The 24,628-nt window shown below is 35.6% G+C and overlaps 4 gene segments (V, D, J or C); all 4 read left to right on the top strand.

Moving 5' to 3' along the window:
* The first annotated feature begins 15,156 nt into the window (after positions 1–15,156).
* LOC102221488 lies at positions 15,157–15,670 on the top strand. The segment is given in 2 exon segments: positions 15,157–15,225; positions 15,309–15,670. Coding segments are annotated over 2 exon segments (405 nt in total).
* A 3,219-nt stretch (positions 15,671–18,889) lies between these two features.
* On the top strand, positions 18,890–19,381 carry LOC102221227. The segment is given in 2 exon segments: positions 18,890–18,935; positions 19,035–19,381. Coding segments are annotated over 2 exon segments (393 nt in total).
* Positions 19,382–20,925: 1,544 nt separating this feature from the next.
* LOC102219291 lies at positions 20,926–21,977 on the top strand. The segment is given in 3 exon segments: positions 20,926–20,993; positions 21,457–21,536; positions 21,652–21,977. Coding segments are annotated over 2 exon segments (369 nt in total).
* Positions 21,978–24,088: 2,111 nt separating this feature from the next.
* Positions 24,089–24,628, top strand: LOC102220961. The segment is given in 2 exon segments: positions 24,089–24,163; positions 24,279–24,628. Coding segments are annotated over 2 exon segments (393 nt in total).

Here is a 24,628-nt window from a genome sequence, read left to right as displayed (position 1 = left end):
TTCAGCCAGGTCAGACTTTGACCATCAGCTGTCAGGTTTCTTATTCTTTTAGTAGCTACTACACAGCTTGGATCAGACAGCTTGATGGAAAAGGACTGGAGTGGATTGGGAGTAAAAGTATTTGGTACACATTCTACCTAGATTCGCTCAAGAATAAGTTCAGTATTGACTTAGACACTTCGAGTAAAACAGCAACTCTGAATGGACAGAATATGCAGCCTGAAGACTCTGCTGTGTATTACTGTGCCAGAGTGGATGGCACCACACAGTGATACAAACACACAGCAGAGCTGTACACAAACTCTTCAGATCCTGCACATGAAAACACACCAGGAGGAGCTCTTAGACCATTAAAGATTTGAAACCTGCTCAGAGCAACAACCATAACTATGAAAATATGTATAGTCAATATTAACTTTGCTACATTTTACTAAAGTCAGCAAATATTGCTGAAAATGTGGCCATCCTTTCATAAAGTTAGAAAGTATGGCAGTTGAATTTTACTATTATAAAATTAAACTTTTTTATAATAGTAAATAGTAAAAATAATAGTAAAATTATGTGCAGTGTACATGTTGAAGCAAACAGTTTAAATATGTTTGCTTTAAACTGTTTAAAACAAACTTTCTTTGCGATTTTGTGCAATTTCATTTGTTCCACTACACATACAAAGTGTTATTTTTTACACTGAGCAGACAATGTATTCAGAAAAATATGACATACATTAGGCAATTTGAGACATCGCAATCTGTAAATAAATTTAAATACATTTTTCTTTTTATGTGAGATTAGTTTCTCAAACAACTGGCTGTAAGGTAACAGAGTTACAGCATAAATACAGTCACTGAAAAGTGTTAACAGGGTTTTGATCTTAGGAAACCAGAGCAAACAAAAACAAACAGAAATGTTAAAAATATAAAATATTCTTGTGAAAAAAATAATACAAGTCAAAAGTTACTTCTCAGATATCAAGATGAAAACACAATTTATATTCCCCAAATGCAAATCACAACAGTAATTATAAAGAAGTTACAATATAAATCAACAATGTCATCTCAGAAGATTATTGCATATTTTTTTCTTCACATTTTACAGTACCTGAACATTGATGCTTTATACATGTATCAGCTGAAAATGAATCACTTTATTACTAATTAAGATCAAATTTAACAAATTTACTGTTCAAGAAAATATGATCTGATATAAATGCACATTGAAAAAACAAACTCTTGGTTCATCAAGTCCTTCCTTCTTTATCATACTACAAATCACTAATTGCTGCTCTGTTAACTTACTATGGTAAGTTTATCTTTCACAAATTCACACATTTAAGTTTAAAATCTAAAACTCACTATATTTATTTGACTTAAAGACTATAAGATAGTAGACACAACTAAATATGGCTCAAATGTTTTACAGTGTACATGTTGAAGCATGTGTAACCTAACTAAACAGAAAATAAATCAATATTACAATAAGAAATTGTGATTTATGTTAGGATACGAGGTCTTAAAGTGCAGATATTAATTTTACTAATATCAATTATTGTTCTTTTTCTTTAATTGATCAGAACAGATGAAAACAATGCAACATTTTCAAAATCCCAAAAAATGAGAAATGATTGAATTTCTACAATGTATTTTCTGTCTGCAGTCCTGTTGTCGTAAGGTGATGGATACAATTTTTCTGCCTTTTGCTTCTCTAAATGATTTGAAAACAGTAAAAATACAGTGAATGTTAAAACAATGAGTTGAATGATTGATTCATAAAAGTAAAATTTATTCTAACAGGAGTTCAATTTACTTCCAGTGGGAGGAGTTAATGCAAACTATCTGCTTCCATATATTTTTACAAAGAGTCTAAGTAGTAAACCCTGGAGAAACAGTTAGCAGACTGAGCAGAATTAGACATCCTCCAAAATGATTTTACCTGAGGTTGTGGTGTTTTTCTTCATCCTATCAGTTAACTGGACAGGTAAGAACAAAGGATAGCTTTAAATAGCTCCTTGATGAATACATATGACATTATGATATAACAATGATCTTTTGTTAACATGGTTTATAATGAACCTCTCTGCAGGTACGGATGGTCAAACACTGACTGAGTCTGAATCAGTGGTTAAAAGGCCTGGAGAATCTCACAGACTGACCTGCACATATTCTGGGTTTGGTGGCCATTACTGGAACGCTTGGATCAGACAGGCAGCTGGAAAAGGACTGGAATGGGTCTCAACTATCAGTAGTGGTGGTAGTAGCACCTACTACTCTCAGTCAGTGAGAGGAAGATTCACCATCTCCAGAGACAACAGCAGAAGTCAGGTGTATCTGCAGATGAACAGCCTGACAGCTGAAGATTCTGCTGTTTATTATTGCGCTCGAGAGTCACAGTGACACACAAAGCAGAAACTCTGAACAAAAACTTCTTAGTTGCATCACACAAAATCACCACAGGTGGCACCATCAGACCACTAAATCATTTAGCTCTACAACAGCGAAGACATTTTCTATAATTTGGATGCTTTCATTCAAAATGTTCTTACAACATTTAGTTAAAAACCTGGGATGTTCTCAGGCCAATTTCAAAATTGAACTGCTTGAAACATTTATTTTACTGCACTCCATCATTACGAATCAATGTGTCATTATCATAAATAAATAAGAGCTCAAATATGGAAACAAAATCAATTGTTAAAACATTGTTCTTACTAGAGGAAACAACAAAAATAATAATAAAACAGTTTTGTCATGATGTTGAAAGTAATATATTTATAATATGACTGTTGCCTTGTGCACATTGGGTTTAGATCTTTAAACCACCTAAAAAAGTGAAGTTCTTTATCACATTTGCACCTTTCTAATCCCGCTCCCACTTCAGAAATATCATTTCTGGATTCTGGTTAAAAGACAAAAAATATAAAACCTCTTTCAATATGTGGTCAAAAATACTAAGAGGCAGGACTGTCATTATGCAAACTCAAGTAGACCAGACAAAAGATCAAGCACGTGACATGACGTAATTTTTAATGCACTGATTGGCTGTTTAGTCATGCAAATTTAGGTTTTATACACCTGATCTAATGCTGTCAGCTACAGAAGAACAGAAACTCCCATCAGATCACCTTCAACACCAACATGTTCTCTGTAGCTCTGCTTCTTTTGCTGGCTGCTGCATCCCGTGAGTCTCATTGAATAGCCGAGTTTGAGTTATTTAGACTGCTTGCTCTGTGTTAAATTGATGCATCTATTTCATCTTTTTAGATGTGAAATGTGAACAACTGACACAACCATCTGCAATGACTGTGCAGCCGGGTCAACGTCTGACCATCAGATGTCAGGTTTCTTATGATCTGAGCTACTGGACAGCTTTTATCAGACAGGCTGCTGGGAAAGGACTGGAGTGGATTGGGGAGAATGATAGCGATGGAAATTTAGACTTAAAAGATTCACTGAAGAACAAGTTCAGTATCGATGTAGACACCAGCAGCAACACAGTGACTCTAAATGGTCAGAATATGCAGCCTGAAGACTCTGCTGTGTATTACTGTGCCAGATACGACCACAGTGACACAAACCAGCACCAGAGCCATACAAAAACCCCTCTCAGCCTCAACTGATGCTTTACTAGTAAACAACCAGAGGGGGCGTCTTAGGACCACTACAGAATTTAACAATTTTCTAAAAGAACGCCTTGCAGTTTTCACTATTCATCTATACACTGACAATATTAACATTACAGTCAGTTAGGTTTTGCTTTTATATTGTATATCCAATGATAATTTTTCAAATAGGCTTTCATTTACTCTACACTGAAAGCATCTTGCCAAAGATTGTCTAAAATGATAAAACACTAATTTAGAACTTTTTGAAATCAGCTAAGTTAAATAAATCTAAATTTAAACAACTTAGTGTTAGATAGGACTTATCAAGTTCTTATAAAGAATGTAATGTAAAATAGCAGATACCTACTTATGATACTTCAAGAAGTGCAGCTTTAAGGATTTTTTTTCCCATGTGTAATTTTTAATTTCAGCAACACTTACCAGCACAGGAGTCAGTTCACTAAACAAAACAAATACATTTTCTCAAATATTTGCATTAGAAAACTGCTTATATTCTTGCTCAGAACTGGTCAATTTTTACTGCTTTTTACTGAGGCCGTCTGTGTCAGCATGTGAACAGCTGACACAGCCGGCCTCTTTGACTGTGCAGTCAGGCCAGCCTCTGACCATCACATGTCAGGTCTCTTATTCTTTCCACAGCTACTATGCAGCTTGGATCAGACAACCTGCTGGAAAAGGACTGGAGTGGATTGGGATTAAAAGTATTTATAACACATTCTACCAAGAGTCACTGAAGAACAAGTTCAGTATTGTCTTAGACTCTTCCAGTAAAACAGCAACTCTGAACGGACAGAATATGCAGCCTGGAGACTCTGCTGTGTATTACTGTGCCAGATGGAATGACTATGACACACTGTGATACAAAAAGCAGCAGAGCTGTACAAAAACTCTTTGCATGTGAAAAACACAGAGGAGAAACTATTAGACAACTGAATATTTTAATCCTGCTCAGAACAACAACCATAAATAGTTGTGGTTGCAAATAAATGCAAATAAATAACTTCTGTTGTATATTTCTATTTCTGGTTTTCAGGAATCCATCGACATGTGGTTTAGCAGATAAAATCCTTAGTTCCTCTCTTCAACAAATTTGTATTAAAAGGATGAGTGGCTCAGAAACTCCTGAAAACTGAACTCCAGAAAATAATCATGTTTGAAAGAACTTAATGTGTTAAAAGATCTGAAACCTCATTGTCTAATTAGTCTATATATTGTGTTTCACTTCGTGATGGAGTTACTGAAATAAATGAGCTTTTCTATAATATTATAATTTATTGAATGGGTATGGGTCTGTAGATTAGACACATTTTTCAATGCCTCAGAGCCTAAACAGTTGTATTATTAATTATGATCAGTGTAAGACCACTAATTAACTAAGACTATTTTCATATAAGTCTTGCATTTCTTTCACTTCATTGTGAAACCGTTTAGTTAGTAAACCTAAATTTAATATCGTCCTCCATAGATGTGAAGCATGAACAGCTGACAAAACCAGCCTCTCTGTGAAAAAAGAACCACAATATTTAGTGTTCATAATCAGACAAAAGGAACTGACATACATAACTTCACTTCTCACTGAAGAAAATCAGCATTATTAGTTCAGACACACTGGCTCTGTATCCTGGTAGAACGAAATGGATAAAGTTTGCCTTAAAATGTAGCAGACATATTGATTGGCTTGTACATTATTATGCAAATAAAGCACATATTAACTACTGCTGTTTACTGCAGGAGAAGAAAAACTCCCATTAGATCACCTTCAACACCAACATGTTCTCTGTAGCTTTGCTGCTGCTGCTGGCTGCTGCATCCTGTGAGTCTATCTGATGAAAAAACTGTATGAACAGATTAAATTTATATTCATTGTCAGTTCAATTAATATATATTTTTTTCATCCACAGATGTTAAGTGTCAACACCTGACACAACCAGCGTCTGTAACTCTTCAGCCAGGTCAGACTTTGACCATCAGCTGTCAGGTTTCTTATTCTTTTAGTAGCTACTACACAGCTTGGATCAGACAGCTTGATGGAAAAGGACTGGAGTGGATTGGGAGTAAAAGTATTTGGTACACATTCTACCTAGATTCGCTCAAGAATAAGTTCAGTATTGACTTAGACACTTCGAGTAAAACAGCAACTCTGAATGGACAGAATATGCAGCCTGAAGACTCTGCTGTGTATTACTGTGCCAGAGTGGATGGCACCACACAGTGATACAAACACACAGCAGAGCTGTACACAAACTCTTCAGATCCTGCACATGAAAATACACCAGGAGGAGCTCTTAGACCATTAAAGATTTGAAACCTGCTCAGAGCAACAACCATAACTATGAAAATATGTATAGTCAATATTAACTTTGCTACATTTTACTAAAGTCAGCAAATATTGCTGAAAATGTGGCCATCCTTTCATAAAGTTAGAAAGTATGGCAGTTGAATTTTACTATTATAAAATTAAACTTTTTTATAATAGTAAATAGTAAAAATAATAGTAAAATTATGTGCAGTGTACATGTTGAAGCAAACAGTTTAAATATGTTTGCTTTAAACTGTTTAAAACAAACTTTCTTTGCGATTTTGTGCAATTTCATTTGTTCCACTACACATACAAAGTGTTATTTTTACACTGAGCAGACAATGTATTCAGAAAAATATGACATACATTAGGCAATTTGAGACATCGCAATCTGTAAATAAATTTAAATACATTTTTCTTTTTATGTGAGATTAGTTTCTCAAACAACTGGCTGTAAGGTAACAGAGTTACAGCATAAATACAGTCACTGAAAAGTGTTAACAGGGTTTTGATCTTAGGAAACCAGAGCAAACAAAAACAAACAGAAATGTTAAAATATAAAATATTCTTGTGAAAAAAATAATACAAGTCAAAAGTTACTTCTCAGATATCAAGATGAAAACACAATTTATATTCCCCAAATGCAAATCACAACAGTAATTATAAAGAAGTTACAATATAAATCAACAATGTCATCTCAGAAGATTATTGCATATTTTTTTCTTCACATTTTACAGTACCTGAACATTGATACTTTATACATGTATCAGCTGAAAATGAATCAGTTTATTACTAATTAAGATCAAATTTAACAAATTTACTGTTCAAGAAAATATGATCTGATATAAATGCACATTGAAAAAACAAACTCTTGGTTCATCAAGTCCTTCCTTCTTTATCATACTACAAATCACTAATTGCTGCTCTGTTAACTTACTATGGTAAGTTTATCTTTCACAAATTCACACATTTAAGTTTAAAATCTAAAACTCACTATATTTATTTGACTTAAAGACTAGAAGATAGTAGACACAACTAAATATGGCTCAAATGTTTTACAGTGTACATGTTGAAGCATGTGTAACCTAACTAAACAGAAAATAAATCAATATTACAATAAGAAATTGTGATTTATGTTAGGATACGAGGTCTTAAAGAGCAGATATTAATTTTACTAATATCAATTATTGTTCTTTTTCTTTAATTGATCAGAACAGATGAAAACAATGCAACATTTTCAAAATCCCAAAAAATGAGAAATGATTGAATTTCTACAATGTATTTTCTGTCTGCAGTCCTGTTGTCGTAAGGTGATGGATACAATTTTTCTGCCTTTTGCTTCTCTAAATGATTTGAAAACAGTAAAAATACAGTGAATGTTAAAGCAATGAGTTGAATGATTGATTCATAAAAGTAAAATTTATTCTAACAGGAGTTCAATTTACTTCCAGTGGGAGGAGTTAATGCAAACTATCTGCTTCCATATATTTTTACAAAGAGTCTTAGTAGTAAACCCTGGAGAAACAGTCAGTAGACTGAGCAGAAGTAGACATCCTCCAAAATGATTTTACCTGAGGTTGTGGTGTTTTTCTTCATTCTATCAGTTAACTGGACAGGTAAGAACAAAGGATAGCTTTAAATAGCTCCTTGATGAATACATATGACATTATGATATAACAATGATCTTTTGTTAACATGGTTTATAATGAACCTCTCTGCAGGTACGGATGGTCAAACACTGACTGAGTCTGAATCAGTGGTTAAAAGGCCTGGAGAATCTCACAGACTGACCTGCACATATTCTGGGTTTGGTGGCCATTACTGGAAAGCTTGGATCAGACAGGCAGCTGGAAAAGGACTGGAATGGGTCTCAACTATCAGTAGTGGTGGTAGTAGCACCTACTACTCTCAGTCAGTGAGAGGAAGATTCACCATCTCCAGAGACAACAGCAGAAGTCAGGTGTATCTGCAGATAAACAGCCTGACAGCTGAAGATTCTGCTGTTTATTATTGCGCTCGAGAGTCACAGTGACACACAAAGCAGAAACTCTGAACAAAAACTTCTTAGTTGCATGACACAAAAATCGCCACAGGTGGCACCATCAGACAACTAAATCATTTAGCTCTACAACAGCGAAGACATTTTCTATAATTTGGATGCTTTCATTCAAAATGTTCTTACAACATTTAGTTAAAAACCTGGGATGTTCTCAGGCCAATTTCAAAATTGAACTGCTTGAAAGATTTATTTTACTGCACTCCATCATTACGAATCAATGTGTCATTATCATAAATAAATAAGAGCTCAAATATGGAAACAAAATCAATTGTTAAAACATTGTTCTTACTAGAGGAAACAACAAAAATAATAATAAAACAGTTTTGTCATGATGTTGAAAGTAATATATTTATAATATGACTGTTGCCTTGTGCACATTGGGTTTAGGTCTTTAAACCACCTAAAAAAGTGAAGTTCTTTATCACATTTGCACCTTTCTAATCCCGTTCCCACTTCAGAAATATCATTTCTGGATTCTGGTTAAAAGACAAAAAATATAAAACCTCTTTCAATATGTGGTCAAAAATACTAAGAGGCAGGACTGTCATTATGCAAACTCAAGTAGACCAGACAAAAGATCAAGCACGTGACATGACGTAATTTTTAATGCACTGATTGGCTGTTTAGTCATGCAAATTTAGGTTTTATACACCTGATCTAATGCTGTCAGCTACAGAAGAACAGAAACTCCCATCAGATCACCTTCAACACCAACATGTTCTCTGTAGCTCTGCTTCTTTTGCTGGCTGCTGCATCCCGTGAGTCTCATTGAATAGCCGAGTTTGAGTTATTTAAACTGCTTGCTCTGTGTTAAATTGATGCATCTATTTCATCTTTTTAGATGTGAAATGTGAACAACTGACACAACCAGCTGCAATGACTGTGCAGCCGGGTCAACGTCTGACCATCAGATGTCAGGTTTCTTATGATCTGGACTACTGGACAGCTTTTATCAGACAGGCTGCTGGGAAAGGACTGGAGTGGATTGGGGTGAATGATAAGCATGGAAATTTACGCTTAAAAGATTCACTGAAGAACAAGTTCAGTATCGATGTAGACACCAGCAGCAACACAGTGACTCTAAATGGACAGAATATGCAGCCTGGAGACTCTGCTGTGTATTACTGTGCCAGAGCTCCACAGTGACACAAACCAGCACCAGAGCCATACAAAAACCCCTCTCAGCCTCAACTGATGCTTTACTAGTAAACAACCAGAGGGGGCGTCTTAAGATCACTGCAGAATTTAACAATTTTCTAAAAGAACGCCTTGCAGTTTTCACTATTCATCTATACACTGACAATATTAACATTACAGTCAGTTAGGTTTTGCTTTTATATTGTATATCCAATGATAATTTTTCAAATAGGCTTTCATTTACCCAACACTGAAAGCATCTTGCCAAAGATTGTCTAAAATGATAAAACACTAATTTAGAACTTTTTGAAATCAGCTAAGTTAAATAAATCTAAATTTAAACAACTTAGTGTTAGATAGGACTTATCAAGTTCTTATAAAGAATGTAATGTAAAATAGCAGGTACCTACTTATGATACTTCAAGAAGTGCAGCTTTAAGGATTTTTTTCCCCATGTGTAATTTTTAATTTCAGCAACACTTACCAGCACAGGAGTCAGTTCACTAAACAAAACAAATACATTTTCTCAAATATTTGCCTTTGAAAACTGCTTATATTCTTGCTCAGAACTGGTCAATTTTTACTGCTTACTATCTTGTTATTTTTACCTCCAGCATTATCTATTTGTCTCACTGTTAACTTTAACGATTCTGGTTCTTTTCGTCAGGTAGTTTGGAAAACAAAATGAGAGAAAGGTGAGTGGCACATATTACTTAGCATTTTGCAGAAGCCTGAAGTAAAGCATCACCTGATAGAAGTCCTCAGAGAATCGAACCTCAGCAAACATACATCCTTGGAAAATTATTGGCAAGAGATTCAGGATTAAATGAATTGTTTGTTTAATGGTTTCATTCACAGGACCATATAGAGATGGTTTCTCTACATACTGGAAACCAGTGAATAAACACTTGTTCTGATCATGTCATTCTGTGAACTCTATGTCAAGCTGACATGCCAGTACTGCATTTGTTTTTATGTTCAGCACAGATGGAAGTGGCTTCTTCTTCTGTTGTTTGGTGGAAAATTTTACAATTAAATGCTTGTCAGTGGTTGTATTCTAAGTTAAACCTGGTGAATGTAAATGCATGTCATGATTAGATTAATTAAATTTTGCCCATAAATAATAAATTTGTACTATTTAATCAGAATAAATATCAATCTGATCAATGAATTTTATGAATGTAAACATACCGCTTTTAATTCTTCATTCAAAACATATTGATAACTGTTTGGATAGTAAATGTAAATTTAATAGTATCCTCTGCAGGTGTAAAGTATGAACAGCTGACAAAACCAGACTCTGTAATTCACAGAGTGAAAAAATGAACCACAATAATCAGGGTCCACAAGCAAAGGAAACTGGTATAATGTGTAACATGAGTTCTCATAGAAGAAAATCAGCATTATTAGTTCAGACACACTCTGTATTCTGGTAGAACAAAATGGATAAAGTTCCCCTTAATATGTAGCAGACATACTGATTGGTTTGGACATTACTATGCAAATTAAATGGTCATGTTTCATATACATTAGCTTATTCTGTCAGCTGCAGAAGAAGAGAAACTCCCATCAGATCATCTTCAACACCAACATGTTCTCTGTAGCTCTGCTGCTGCCGATGGCTGCTGCATCCTGTGAGTCTATCTGATAAAGAAACATTTGCAGCTTAATCACACTGAATTTAATCAGTTTAGTTTTTATGTAACTGAATTATGAAATATTTTTGCAGTAATTTTGAATTCAATGTTTTCCTCCACAGGTGTGAAGTGTGAACAGCTGACCCAGCAGCCTCTGCAGCCAGGTCAACGTCTGACCATCAGCTGTCAGGTCTCTTTTTCTTTGTACAGCTACTGAACAGCTTGGATCAGACAGCCTGCTGGGAAAGGACTAAAGTGGATTGGGATGAAACATGTTGGTGGGGGTTCATACTACAAAGACTCCCTGAGTAGTAAATTCAGGATAGATGCACACTTCCAGTAAAACAGTGACTCTCAATGGACAGAATATGCAGCCCGGAGACTCTGCTGTGTATTACTGTGCCAGAGAGCCACAGTGACACAAACAAGCACCAGAGCTGAACAAAAACTTCTCACAGCCTAAACTTGAAAAACACACAAGACGGGGAGCTCATAGACCACTGAAGATTTGAAATGTGATCAGAACAAATCATCGCCTGAACACCTGTTGCATACAGTAACCAGAGGAAGCGCTCAAAACCATTTTTTATGATTGTTTACATTTAAAGTAAGCTAATAGGACCAAAATCATACTTGGAAACATAATCATGATGAAATGAAATAAACATGTACAGAAATTGTACATTTTATGATGTAGTTTGCTGCAAATACTGGTTTCAAATTCATTGTATAATACGTAGAGAGTTAGCATTATTTATTCTGTAGGCACATAGTGCATTAGTAACCATGTTACCTTCAGTTGTTATAAAAAATATTTATATATCAAACATGATTTAAAAGATATTTGACTTTGCAATTTGACACCTTGAAATTGGGCCACTGTCTCTTTAACACCCAGTAAAGTGGAGTCTAAAAAAAAATCACTAATAAATGATCGCTGTTAATGATTAAAATCACTTATAACTGAGTAGAGCCAAGTCAAGCAGTGGTAGAAAAGGGCCATGAGTCCCTCCTTCTTTATGCTAATGCAAATCACTGATCTCTGCTGTGTATTTCAGTCCTGCTGACTGGATTGTCATTTGTGTCTGCAGCCTCAAGATGATGAACACTCTCACTGTCCTCTTTTTTGTTCTCTCTCTGTGCTGTAAGTTGTCCTGCTTCCATATGTTTCATATCATATTACTGACTAAATGTCACTTCCTTTGTAATTCTCATCAATGGTTCCTCTATTTCCATATCACCAGGTTGTACAGGTCAGAGGATGGAGTCCATTCCTTCCAGTTCAGTAGTGAAAAAGCCTGGAGAGACTCTCAGTTTGTCCTGCAGAGGATCTGGCTTCACATTTACTGACTATGTTATGCACTGGATCAGACAACCAGCAGAAAAAGGACTGGAATGGATAGGACGTGGGTTCTCCGATAATAGTAGAAACACCTATGCCAGCAGTGTGAGAGGACGTATTGAAATCAGTAGAGAAGACAGTAACAGCATGACCCATCTGAGACTATCCAACCTGAAACCAGAGGACTCTGCTGTGTATTACTGTGCTGCAGGAACACAGTGGTTAAAGTGAGCACAGAGGCTGTACAAAAACTACATGAAATACATTTTTATGACAGCCTGGAGGGGGCAGAAGAGGATCAGTGACACCAACACACACAGACAAATGCAGATGAAACTATATATTACCTAAAATAATTGCTTTTAAACATCATTGCATTTAAAATCACAAAATATTTGAAAACTGCTATTTTCTCTTGCAGGAAAAAATATCTTCCACTTGTTCAGTAATTAGATTTATTCAAAATGCGCATTTGATATAAAACTTACTTGGTTAGCTTAGATCTGACAGCATGTGATGAAAAACACAAACCGTCAGTTTAAACTGAGGCAGTGATTTTTTTGTGAAAATTAAGTCATTCAGTTTTAAGGAGCTGATCTTATGCTGGCAGCTATAGATGAAAATAATCTCCAACCAGATGACTTTCTACACCAACATGTTTTCTGTATCACTGCCTCTGGTTCGGGCTGCTGGATCCTGCAAGTCTCCATGACACAGAAAAAAGCTGTACAACAACCTCTTGGAGCTTGACCACAAATACTAATGATTAAGAGCCACGAAAAAGACACTCATACACAGATGAAAGAACAAAAACCTGATCCAATATGATATTCTCCTCTGTTCCAATGCAGTTCAAGTCTGAGAATTTACAGCAAAAATACAGTTTGATGAGTTTTGATATGATTTAGTGTAACACACCAAAGCACAGACATTATGCCATGGAATCAAGTAAACATATTAAATAATCAAACAGCTGTTCACAAACAGGTGCCATGTAACAAATCAAGTGGTCTGTGTGATCTGTAATATGACAAAAATGCAACAAATAATTTGGAAATAGAAACTATGTTGAACATTCTGGTCAGGTGGTGGCTTTTTGTCTGACTCAAAAAGAAAAGAGGTAGAAATTGCTTTGGACAGCGAAATGAAACACTGGAGAAGTACAGGAAACTGTGGAACGCAACCAGTGACTTGTCCCCCTAGCCAATCTGTGACCAATAGTATTCTGAAATTCTTTTAAGCCCAATTTGGCCCACTTGGAAACCCTGTGAAGTAAGATCCAAAAATATCACTACATGCTAATCATTACTGGTGAAAATCCCTCATAACTGAGTAGAGCTGAGTCAAGCAGAGGTGGAAAAGGGCCATCTGTCCCTCCTTCTTCATACTAATGCAAATCACTGATCTCTGCTGTGTATTTCAATTCTGCTGACTGGTTTGTCATTTGTGTCTGCAGCCTCAAGATGATGAACACTCTCACTGTCCTCCTTCTTGTTCTCTCTCTGTGCTGTAAGTTGTCCTGCTTCCATATGTTTCATATCATATTACTGACTAAATGTCACTTCCTTTGTAATTCTCATCAATGGTTCCTCTATTTCCATATAACCAGGTTGTACAGGTCAGAGGATGGAGTCCATTCCTTCCAGTTCAGTGGTGAAAAAGCCTGGAGAGACTCTCAGTTTGTCCTGCAGAGGATCTGGCTTCACATTTACCAGCTATGGCATGCACTGGATCAGACAACCTGCAGGAAAAGGACTGGAATGGATAGGAAGCGGTTTTAACAATCCCAGCAGTAACACATATGCCAGTGGTCTTAGTGGACGTATTGAAGTCAGAAAGGACAGCAGTAACAGCATGACGCATCTGACATTATCCAACCTGAAGCCAGAGGACTCTGCTGTATATTACTGTGCTGCAGGAACACAGTGGTTAAAGTGAGCACAGAGGCTGTACAAAAACAACATGAAATACATTTTCAGACAGCCTGGAGGGGGCAGAAGAGGATCAGTGACACCAACACACACAGACAAATGCACACAAAACTATACTTAAAAGTACACAAGGTATACCTTTTATACCAAGGCATGGAGTTTTTTTTGTCACAGGATAAAAAACATTCCAACCCTACAGTAATCACAAACATGCAAAATGAGAATCTCATTAAAAAAAACTTGTTTACTAATGAATATGTTGAATTGAAAACATGCAGTGAAAATCCAGTGTACTGGATAATACAATTTAATCATAGCACCCCCTTTAATTTAAGCAACACCCCCTATGTCATGAGCCCACTTAACTGGAATGGGACCCCAGATAAAACTCTATCTAGGGTCTCATTCAGCACCTACACATTAACATAAAAACCTCATAACTTGTAGATTTGGTCAACATTATTTGGTAAGTTAGTAGTGAGCAGAGAAATATGAATTATTCAAATGACTAAAAAACCCCATAAAATTAGCAGATCATTAGAGTTTTATTTTACAACTTCTTGTCTTTTAAACTCCAAAACTTCTTCATTTCTTTTGGAGACTTAGACCAGCACCACTTGCAAGATTGAACTATAACAACAGTGAACCAGTTCAGCTACACAGTAAATATGGAGAAGATGTAGAGAACATGTGGAAAATCTTGCAAAATTCGTGTTGCATTAAAAGAAACAATAATGGCTTCATCATGGTTCTTAGTTTTACATCCACAGAATCTGTGCATCATTCTGTAAACTATTATACATTCACCATGTGGTAATATTAATTTTTTACCCAAATGAATGTAAACACATTGCACTCAACAGATGGAAAATAATAATTTAACACAGACATTGTTAATTCAGAAATATTATTTCTGGATCCTATTTAAAATAAAAAAAGATAAAACCTCTTGCAATATGTGGTCAAAAATACTAAGAGGCAGGACTGTCATTATGCAAACTCCAGCAGACCAGACAAAAGATCAAGTACTTGATGTGACGTAATTTTTAATGCAGTGATTGGCTGCTTAGTCATGCAAATTCAAGTTTTATACACTTGATCTGATGCTGTCAGCTGCAGAGGAGAAGAAACTTCCATCAGATCACCTTCAACACCAACATGTTCTCTGTAGCTCTGCTGCTGCTTCTGGCTGCTGCATCCTGTGAGTCTCACTGAATAGCTGGGTTTAAATTATTTATACTATTTGCTCTGTGTTAAATTGCTACATCTGTTTAATCTTTTTAGATGTGAAGTGTGAACAACTGACACAACCAGCTGCAATGACTGTGCAGCCGGGTCAACGTCTGACCATCAGATGTCAGGTCTCTTATGATCTGAGTGCCTGGACAGCTTTTATCAGACAAGCTGCTGGGAAAGGACTGGAGTGGATTGGGGAGAATGATAGTTATGGAAATTTACACTTAAAAGATTCGCTGACGAACAAGTTCAGTATTGACGTAGACACCAGCAGCAAAACAGTGACTCTAAATGGACAGAATATGCAGCCTGAAGACTCTGCTGTGTATTACTGTGCCAGGCAGGACACAGTGACACAAACAAGCAGCAGAGCTGTACAAAAACCCCTCACACCTGAACTGATGCTTTAGCAGTAAACAACCAGAGGGGGCGCCTTATGCCCACTAATGAATTTAGACAATTTCCTAAAAGAACGTCTTGCAGTCACTCTTAAGTTATACATAGAAAACATTAACAATACAACACATCCAATTAGATTTTGCTTTCATTTTTTATTCATCCAATTGTTCAAATTGCTTTTGATTACCTAATACTGAAAGCATATTGTTACCTAAATATAATTTGACATAATAAAACACTATTTGGAAGTCAGTTAGGTTTTTGGAGTCGAATAGGTTACATAAATCATTTTTTAGGTTATACAAACCAAAACAAGACAGGACTAATCATATTTTCTCTAAAGAATGTCATGCAAATTAGCAGGTCCCTTTATTATTGTGCTTCTTGAAGGATTTTGTTTCATGTCTAATTTTTAATTCATGCAACACCAGTGCAATAACCAGTCCAGTAAACAAAACAAACACAAACAAAGAAAGACAATCAAAAGACAGGCATCTTTTATATATTCTCAAGCATTAGAACACAGCTTATATACGTGCCAGATTTTCTTGCCGTTGTACAAAAATATAGATCAGCTATCCTTTTTTCCACCTTTTCTTAAACTCAAAATTTCATGAAAAGTAGAAAATAAACTGTTAAATTAAAGTCTTAAACAGGTTAGTTAAATGTAATATTGAAATTGAACACTTTCTCAGTACATAAAATATTTAATTCTTCATAACTGCTGTGTATTTTTGCCCTGCTTACTAGTTTGCAATTTTGATCTCCAGCATTAAAACGATGACCACAGTACAGTTTTCTTTTTCTGTTCTCTCTGTGCTCTGTATTTTTTTTCTGCTTCCTTATGTTCTATATCAAATGTTCTATATCACATAAGTTGACGAAAACAACTTGCAAAAAAGTGTGTATAAGAGTAAAAATAGAATTTATCATTTTCATTCTTACTGAGCAAAGAAACTATTCAGCTTTCCTTCTCTGACTGTGTGACACAGGTATAGATGTAAAAAAAGACTCAACGGTTCTTGTGGTTTGAGATTTCCTGTTTTTTAGGAATCCCTCAACATGTGGCTCAACAGATTAATTGTCCATTTCCTCCCTTCAACAAACAGCTCAAAGATGTGTATCAAAATAAACAAAAGATTCAGAGACTCCTTAATCCATGGACATTTTTGACATAAAATCATCCCAGGATGATGTAACTGTTTTGTCATAAGGAAATGTTCAAGTAATTTCAATGTAGAGAAAATTTTGAAAAGTTTCTCTAAAATATCTGTGAAAGTATTGTCCTAATTGTGGCAGCACTGATAAGTTTTCTTTATTGGGTTAAAAAAACACACACGTATATTCTGCCCAACCGCAGCTTCTCAGACTAAACCTCACACTAAACTGTTAAATTATTGTCAATACATTGCCTACTCAAAGTGATTTTTTCCTCCACAGGTATAAAGTGTGAACAGCTGATACAGCCAGCCTCTGTGACTGTGCAGCAGGTCAGACTGACCATCAGCTGTCAGGTCTCTTATGATCTAATCTACTACACAGCCTGGATCAGACGGCCTGCTGGGAAAGGACTGGAGTGGATTGGGAGACGAGACAGTTATGGAAGTCCAGACGTCAAAGACAAAAGTTTTTTTTATTAACTTAGAGACGTCCAGTAACACAGTGCTTCTAAATGGACAGAATCTGCAGCGTGAAGACTCTGCTCTGTATTACTGCGCCAGGCAAAGAGGCACAATGTCACAGACACACAGCAGTGCTGTACAAAACTCCTTCAGAACCACAACATGTGCATTACATGCATTATTAATAAACCATTGTAGGAGGCGTCTAGAGACCACAACTGAATTCCAACCACTTCATAAAGGAACAGCTTGCCATTTTCAGTCTTCAGTTTTATACAGATAACATCAACATTAGACATTTTGCTGCCAAATATGGATTCTTGTTTTCCTAAATTTGGAAGCATCGTGCCAAATTATGATACTCAAAGAAAATAAAAACTGTTTTCAAGTTCGAAAAGTCAGTTTGATTCTAGTTAATCTACGTTTTAGGTTATACAAACTTATTCAAACTGTATGACAGGACTAATAAATGATTTTAAAAGGACTGTGAATTACACAGTGGCATATAGAAGAAGTACATCTTTAAGGATTATTTCTGCCTAATTTGTAACTCCAGTTATACCTAACAGCACAGTAGACAGTCAAGCCCGGTGTCTTTAACACTTTCTCTAACAATTACATTAGAACATGGCTTATATACTGAGTCAGAAAATGAGTCATTTGAACTGGTCAGTGTTTGTTCCATTGTTTTCAACCTTAAAGTGCTGATGACATAATTTAGACTTCAAGTTATTTTGCAAGACAGTAATAGCTGTGATTTTGTGTAGTGATTCAGACTCTGTAATGTTAGCGAGGCAACCTAGCCACTGCTACAAAAACACTGAGACACAAACAGTAGGGGAATTGTTATACATTTAATACAAATATTACAAACAATTTGAAATGTAATTTATTGAAAGCTGATTTTCCAGTAAATTCATTAATATAAAATTTGTAATACAAATAATTTTTTTGACTCATTTTAGTAAATTTCTTGAATCATTTTTGACATTCACAAAACTGTAAGTGTGTTTCTTAATGGATGTTTGTTTTTAAAATGTAAAAGTATTTTAAAAATGTTAGCTTTAACAATTTTTCCAAAGCCTTTTTGGGCAATTCAACAAAGACTCTTAAAGTGTGTGGGCGTCAGGCTGTCATTTTCAATTAAAATTCAATGGCCAATAAAAATGCATTAACCTAAAACAAACAAAACATGTTTTTAAATTAAAATAATCTTAACAAATGCCCCATAGCCCTATGAAACAAAACAATTTCGTATTGAAGACTCATATTGATTTTGTGGCTTTATGATAACAATGCTGGCAAGTTTAAGAAAATACAGGGTGTCCTTTTTTCATTTGAAAAACTTGATGTAAATCTAGATCAAAAGTCACTTAGATAACATATTCTTCCAAGAAGAATATTTTCAAAATATTTATTTTATAACTATATGAAATCCAGGTATATTTTTTCCAAATGTTGCTTGAATTAACACATAAAATTTCAGCAAGGTTCAGTCAAAACTAACAGATTGGTTATATTATGCAAATTAACCCTTGACTTTTAAAGACCTCATTCTGTCAGCTGCAGAAGAAGAGAAACTCCCATCAGATCAACTTCAACACCAACATGTTCTCTGTAGCTCCGTTGCTGCTGCTGCTGGCTGCTGCATCCTGTGAGTCTCACTGAGACACAATCACTTACAGCAGGATCAATCTTAACCAACTGATTACCGTTTATATTGTAATTTTAAATTTAATATTTCCCTCTTCAGGTGTGAAGTGTGAACAGCTGACACAGCCAGCCTCTGTGACTGTGCAGCCAGGTCAACGTCTGACCATCAGCTGTCAGGTCTCTTATGACCTGAGCTACTACACAGCTTGGATCAGACAGTCTGCTGGGAAAGGTCTGGAGTGGATTGGGATGAAAGATAGTTATGGAACTGTGCACTTCAAAGGTTCACTGAAGAACAAGTTCAGTATTGATTTAGACACTTCCAGTAAAACAGTGACTCTGAATGGACAGAATATGCAGCCTGAAGACTCTGCTGTGTATTACTGTGCCAGAGTCACAGTGACACAAACCAGCAGCAGAGCTGAACAAAAACCCCAAAGAGCCTGAACACCTGCTGCTTGCAATCACCAGAGGAGACAGTCCAAGACCAATTTTTGTGCAGCTTTTAATTTCACACTGATGTATGGCTCTATGTATATGATTATTTTTATTTGTTTTTGTTTACTTGGTGTGTTGTTTTTTAAAAGGCTATATAACTACACATAATATGGAGTGGTATTTGGAACCACAATAATAAAAAAACAATAAAAAGGTAAATTTCATCATCTGGTGGAAATATCTGTTTGACTAAAGCAAGATTGAAAATTATTTTTATATCAGATAAGTAATCATACAATCAGGAAAAAAGTTTAATGATTGTTTTAAGATCACTATCAATACGTTTATCAGTTTGATCAACTGATAAACACCTCTGTACACCTAATTTCTGTAGCATAGTTCTCCTGCCAGCTCTCTGCTACATCCTTTGATGAAGATTTAAGGGTAAAGCTGAGAGCAATTATGTCATGTGCTGATACATAACTGATATTTTATGAATGTATTTTTTTTTTATTTATATTTTGCATATTTTAAAATGACTGTATAAAATACACCCTGAATTAAAACAGAAATATTGCTATAATTTTAGCCTTGCATCCATTTATTATCTTCTAAAATGTTTTCAGACTTTAAACTAAGATGAGTGTTATTTATACTTTCAAGGGGAGGAGTTTATACAAAGCGATTGCGTCCATATTTGCATGTCATATCAGAGAGATTAAAAACTGCAGTAAACCAGCGATAAACACTCAGACTGAGCTGAAATGAACAGCCACAAAATGATCAGACTTGAACTTATGATTGCTTTTCTCATTCTGTCAGATAACTGGACAGGTAAAAACAAAGGATTTCCTCAAATAGCTACTTTGATATTTTAACATAATAACAATATGCGTTATTTGCAGTGGTTAATTATGAATCTGTCTGCAGGTACTGATGGTCAAACACTGACTGAGTCAGAATCAGTGGTTAAAAGGCCTGGAGAATCTCATAGACTGACCTGCACATATTCTGGGTTTAGTGCCCATTACTGGAATGCTTGGATCAGACAGGCAGCTGGAAAAGGACTGGAGTGGGTCTCTACTATTAGCTGGGATAGTAAAAACATCTACTACTCTCAGTCAGTAAACAACCGGTTCACCATCTCCAGAGAGAACAGCAAATATCAAGTGTATCTGCAGATGAACAGTTTGGCTGCTGAGGATTCTGGTGTTTATTACTGCGCTCGAGAGCCACTGTGACACAGAAAGCAGAAACACTGAACAAAAACTCCTTAGTTGCATCACACAAAATCACCAAAAGGGGAACCATAAGACCACTGAATTATTAGGCCTGCATCAGCAAAGAAATTCACTGTTTTTGGCTGTTTTCCTTTCCAAAACGTCTGAGGTAAAAATGAACTGCTCGAAAGATTAATTTTTCTACATTCTAACATTAAAAATCAATGTGTTATTAAATAGTATAAAGCCTTTAATTTTATCATTTAACTAAAAATAATTATCAACAACATTGAAAGTTTTATGATGTACTCTACAATTGTTTTATTTTTTCCCAGAATCTCTACATAGACTAAAATATTTGCTGCTTAACATGTTTATGTTCCTGCACTGGATCCACTGTGGTAAGATTTAATCCTACCTTTATTTCAGCAACAAACCAAGCAGTAGTTGAATAAGTTCATTTAAAGTTTTGACTTCATATTTTGTGATGATGACAACACTGGACATAAACCTTGTTCTCTCAAAAAGGGGATTTTAGTAAAAATAAAACATCTTAATAAGTGAAGTAAAAAGGAAATATTTTTGTATGTTTAAATTAATTCTTGTGCAGCATTTATAGTACAAAACACGAGTTCAGTTTCCTGAATAGGCTGTTTGACAACCTAAACATGAATAGAAACCTCTGTTTCTCCTATGTTTCTCCTGCAATAGTGAAAATAATTTAATGTCAGCCTTGCTAATTCAAGCATACTGTCCCTCAATCCTGTGTGAAAGAGTAGAAAGAAGAAAAAGCACTAGGTAACTATTTATCATTATGCAAATGAACTGTTCTGGTTTATAAACTTGATCTGATTCTGTCAGCAGGAGTAGAAGAGAAACTCCCATCACCTTCAGCACCAACATGTTCTCTGTAGCTCTGCTGTTACTGCTGGCTGCTGCATCCTGTGAGTTTCACTGAAACATTTACAGCTTGATCACATTAAACTGTTAAATATTTAAAAAAATCTAAATTATTAAATATTTTTGCACTAATTCTGAATTAAATATTTTTCTCCACAGGTGTGAAATGTGAGCAGCTGACCCAGCCAGCCTCTGTGACTCTGCAGCCAGGTCAACGTCTGACCATCAGCTGTCAGGTCTCTTATGACCTGGGCAGCTACTATACTGCTTGGATCAGACAGCCTGCTGGGAAAGGACTGGAGTGGATTGGGATGAAACATGGTGTTGGAGTTTCATACTACAAAGATTCACTGCGGAACAAATTCAGTATCGACACGTCCAGTAACACAGTGACTCTGAATGGACAGAATATGCAGCCTGAAGACTCTGCAGTGTATTACTGTGCCAGATACGACCACAGTGACACAAATCAGCAGCAGAGCTGAACAAAAACCCCAAAGAGCCTGAACACCTGCTGCTTTCAATCACCAGAGGAGACAGTCCAAGACCAATTTTTGTGCAGCTTTTAATTTCACACTGATGTATGGCTCTATGTATATGATTATTTTTATTTGTTTTTGTTTACTTGGTGTGTTGTTTTTTAAAAGGCTATATAACTACACATAATATGGAGTGGTATTTGGAACCACAATAATAAAAAAACAATAAAAAGGTAAATTTCATCATCTGGTGGAAATATCTGTTTGACTAAAGCAAGATTGAAAATTATTTTTATATCAGATAAGTAATCATACAATCAGGAAAAAAGTTTAATGATTGTTTTAAGATCACTATCAATAAGTTTATCAGTTTGATCAACTGATAAACACCTCTGTACACCTAATTTCTGTAGCATAGTTCTCCTGTCAGCTCTCTGCTACATCCTTTGATGAAGATTTAAGGGTAAAGCTGAGAGCAATTTTGTCATGTGCTGATACATAACTGATATTTTATGAATGTATTTTTTTTTTATTTATATTTTGCATATTTTAAAATGACTGTATAAAATACACCCTGAATTAAAACAGAAATATTGCTATAATTTTAGCCATGCATCCATTTATTATCTTCTAAAATGTTTTCAGACTTTAAACTAAGATGAGTGTTATTTATACTTTCAAGGGGAGGAGTTTATACAAAGCGATTGCGTCCATATTTGCATGTCATATCAGAGAGATTAAAAACTGCAGTAAACCAGCGATAAACACTCAGACTGAGCTGAAATGAACAGCCACAAAATGATCAGACTTGAACTTATGATTGCTTTTCTCATTCTGTCAGATAACTGGACAGGTAAAAACAAAGGATTTCCTCAAATAGCTACTTTGATATTTTAACATAATAACAATATGCGTTGTTTGCAGTGGTTAATTATGAATCTGTCTGCAGGTACTGATGGTCAAACACTGACTGAGTCAGAATCAGTGGTTAAAAGGCCTGGAGAATCTCATAGACTGACCTGCACATATTCTGGGTTTAGTGCCCATTACTGGAATGCTTGGATCAGACAGGCAGCTGGAAAAGGACTGGAGTGGGTCTCTACTATTAGCTGGGATAGTAAAAACATCTACTACTCTCAGTCAGTAAACAACCGGTTCACCATCTCCAGAGAGAACAGCAAATATCAAGTGTATCTGCAGATGAACAGTTTGGCTGCTGAGGATTATGGTGTTTATTACTGCGCTCGAGAGTCACTGTGACACAGAAAGCAGAAACACTGAACAAAAACTCCTTAGTTGCATCACACAAAATCACCAAAAGGGGAACCATAAGACCACTGAATTATTAGGCCTGCATCAGCAAAGAAATTCACTGTTTTTGGCTGTTTTCCTTTCCAAAACGTCTGAGGTAAAAATGAACTGCTCGAAAGATTAATTTTTCTACATTCTAACATTAAAAATCAATGTGTTATTAAATAGTATAAAGCCTTTAATTTTATCATTTAACTAAAAATAATTATCAACAACATGGAAAGTTTTATGATGTCAAAAGAAATACTCTACAATTGTTTTATTTTTTCCCAGAATCTCTACATAGACTAAAATATCTGCTGCTTAACATGTTTATGTTCCTACACTGGATCCACTGTGGTAAGATTTAATCCTACCTTTATTTCAGCAACAAACCAAGCAGTAGTTGAATAAGTTCATTTAAAGTTTTGACTTCATATTTTGTGATGATGACAACACTGGACATAAACCTTGTTCTCTCAAAAAGGGGATTTTAGTAAAAATAAAACATCTTAATAAGTGAAGTAAAAGGAATTTTTTTGTATGTTTAAATTAATTCTCGTGCAGCATTAATAGTACAAAACATGAGTTCAGTTTCCTGAATAGGCTGTTTGGACAACCTAAACATGAATAGAAACCTCTGTTTCTCCTATGTTTCTCCTGCAATAGTGAAAATAATTTAATCTCAGCCTTGCTAATTCAAGCATACTGTCCCTCAATCCTGTGTGAAAGAGTAGAAAGAAGAAAAAGCACTAGGTAACTATTTATCATTATGCAAATGAACTGTTCTGGTTTATAAACTTGATCTGATTCTGTCAGCAGGAGAAGAAGAGAAACTCCCATCACTTTCAGCACCAACATGTTCTCTGTAGCTCTGCTGTTATTGCTGGCTGCTGCATCCTGTGAGTTTCACTGAAACATTTACAGCTTGATCACATTACACTGTTAAATATTTTAATGAATCTAAATTATTAAATATTTTTTCACTAATTCTGAATTAAATATTTTTCTCCACAGGTGTGAAGTGTGAGCAGCTGACCCAACCAGCCTCTGTGACTCTGCAGCCAGGTCAACGTCTGACCATCAGCTGTCAGGTCTCTTATGACCTGGGCAGCTACTACACAGCTTGGATCAGACAGCCTGCTGGGAAAGGACTGGAGTGGATTGGGATGAAACATGGTGTTGGAGCTTCACACTACAAAGATTCACTGCAGAACAAATTCAGAATCGACTTAGACACTTCCAGTAAAACAGTGACTCTGAATGGGCAGAATATGCAGCCTGAAGACTCTGCTGTGTATTACTGTGCCAGACGGGACACAGTGACACAAATAGGCTACAACGCTCTACAAAAACTCCCAATTTGA

This window comes from Xiphophorus maculatus, chromosome 16 (genome assembly GCF_002775205.1).
Source record: "Xiphophorus maculatus strain JP 163 A chromosome 16, X_maculatus-5.0-male, whole genome shotgun sequence".
NCBI classification, from domain to species: Eukaryota; Metazoa; Chordata; class Actinopteri; order Cyprinodontiformes; family Poeciliidae; genus Xiphophorus; species Xiphophorus maculatus.
Note: the sequence above shows the minus strand (reverse complement) of the source record. Positions and strands in the feature narration are given on the sequence as shown.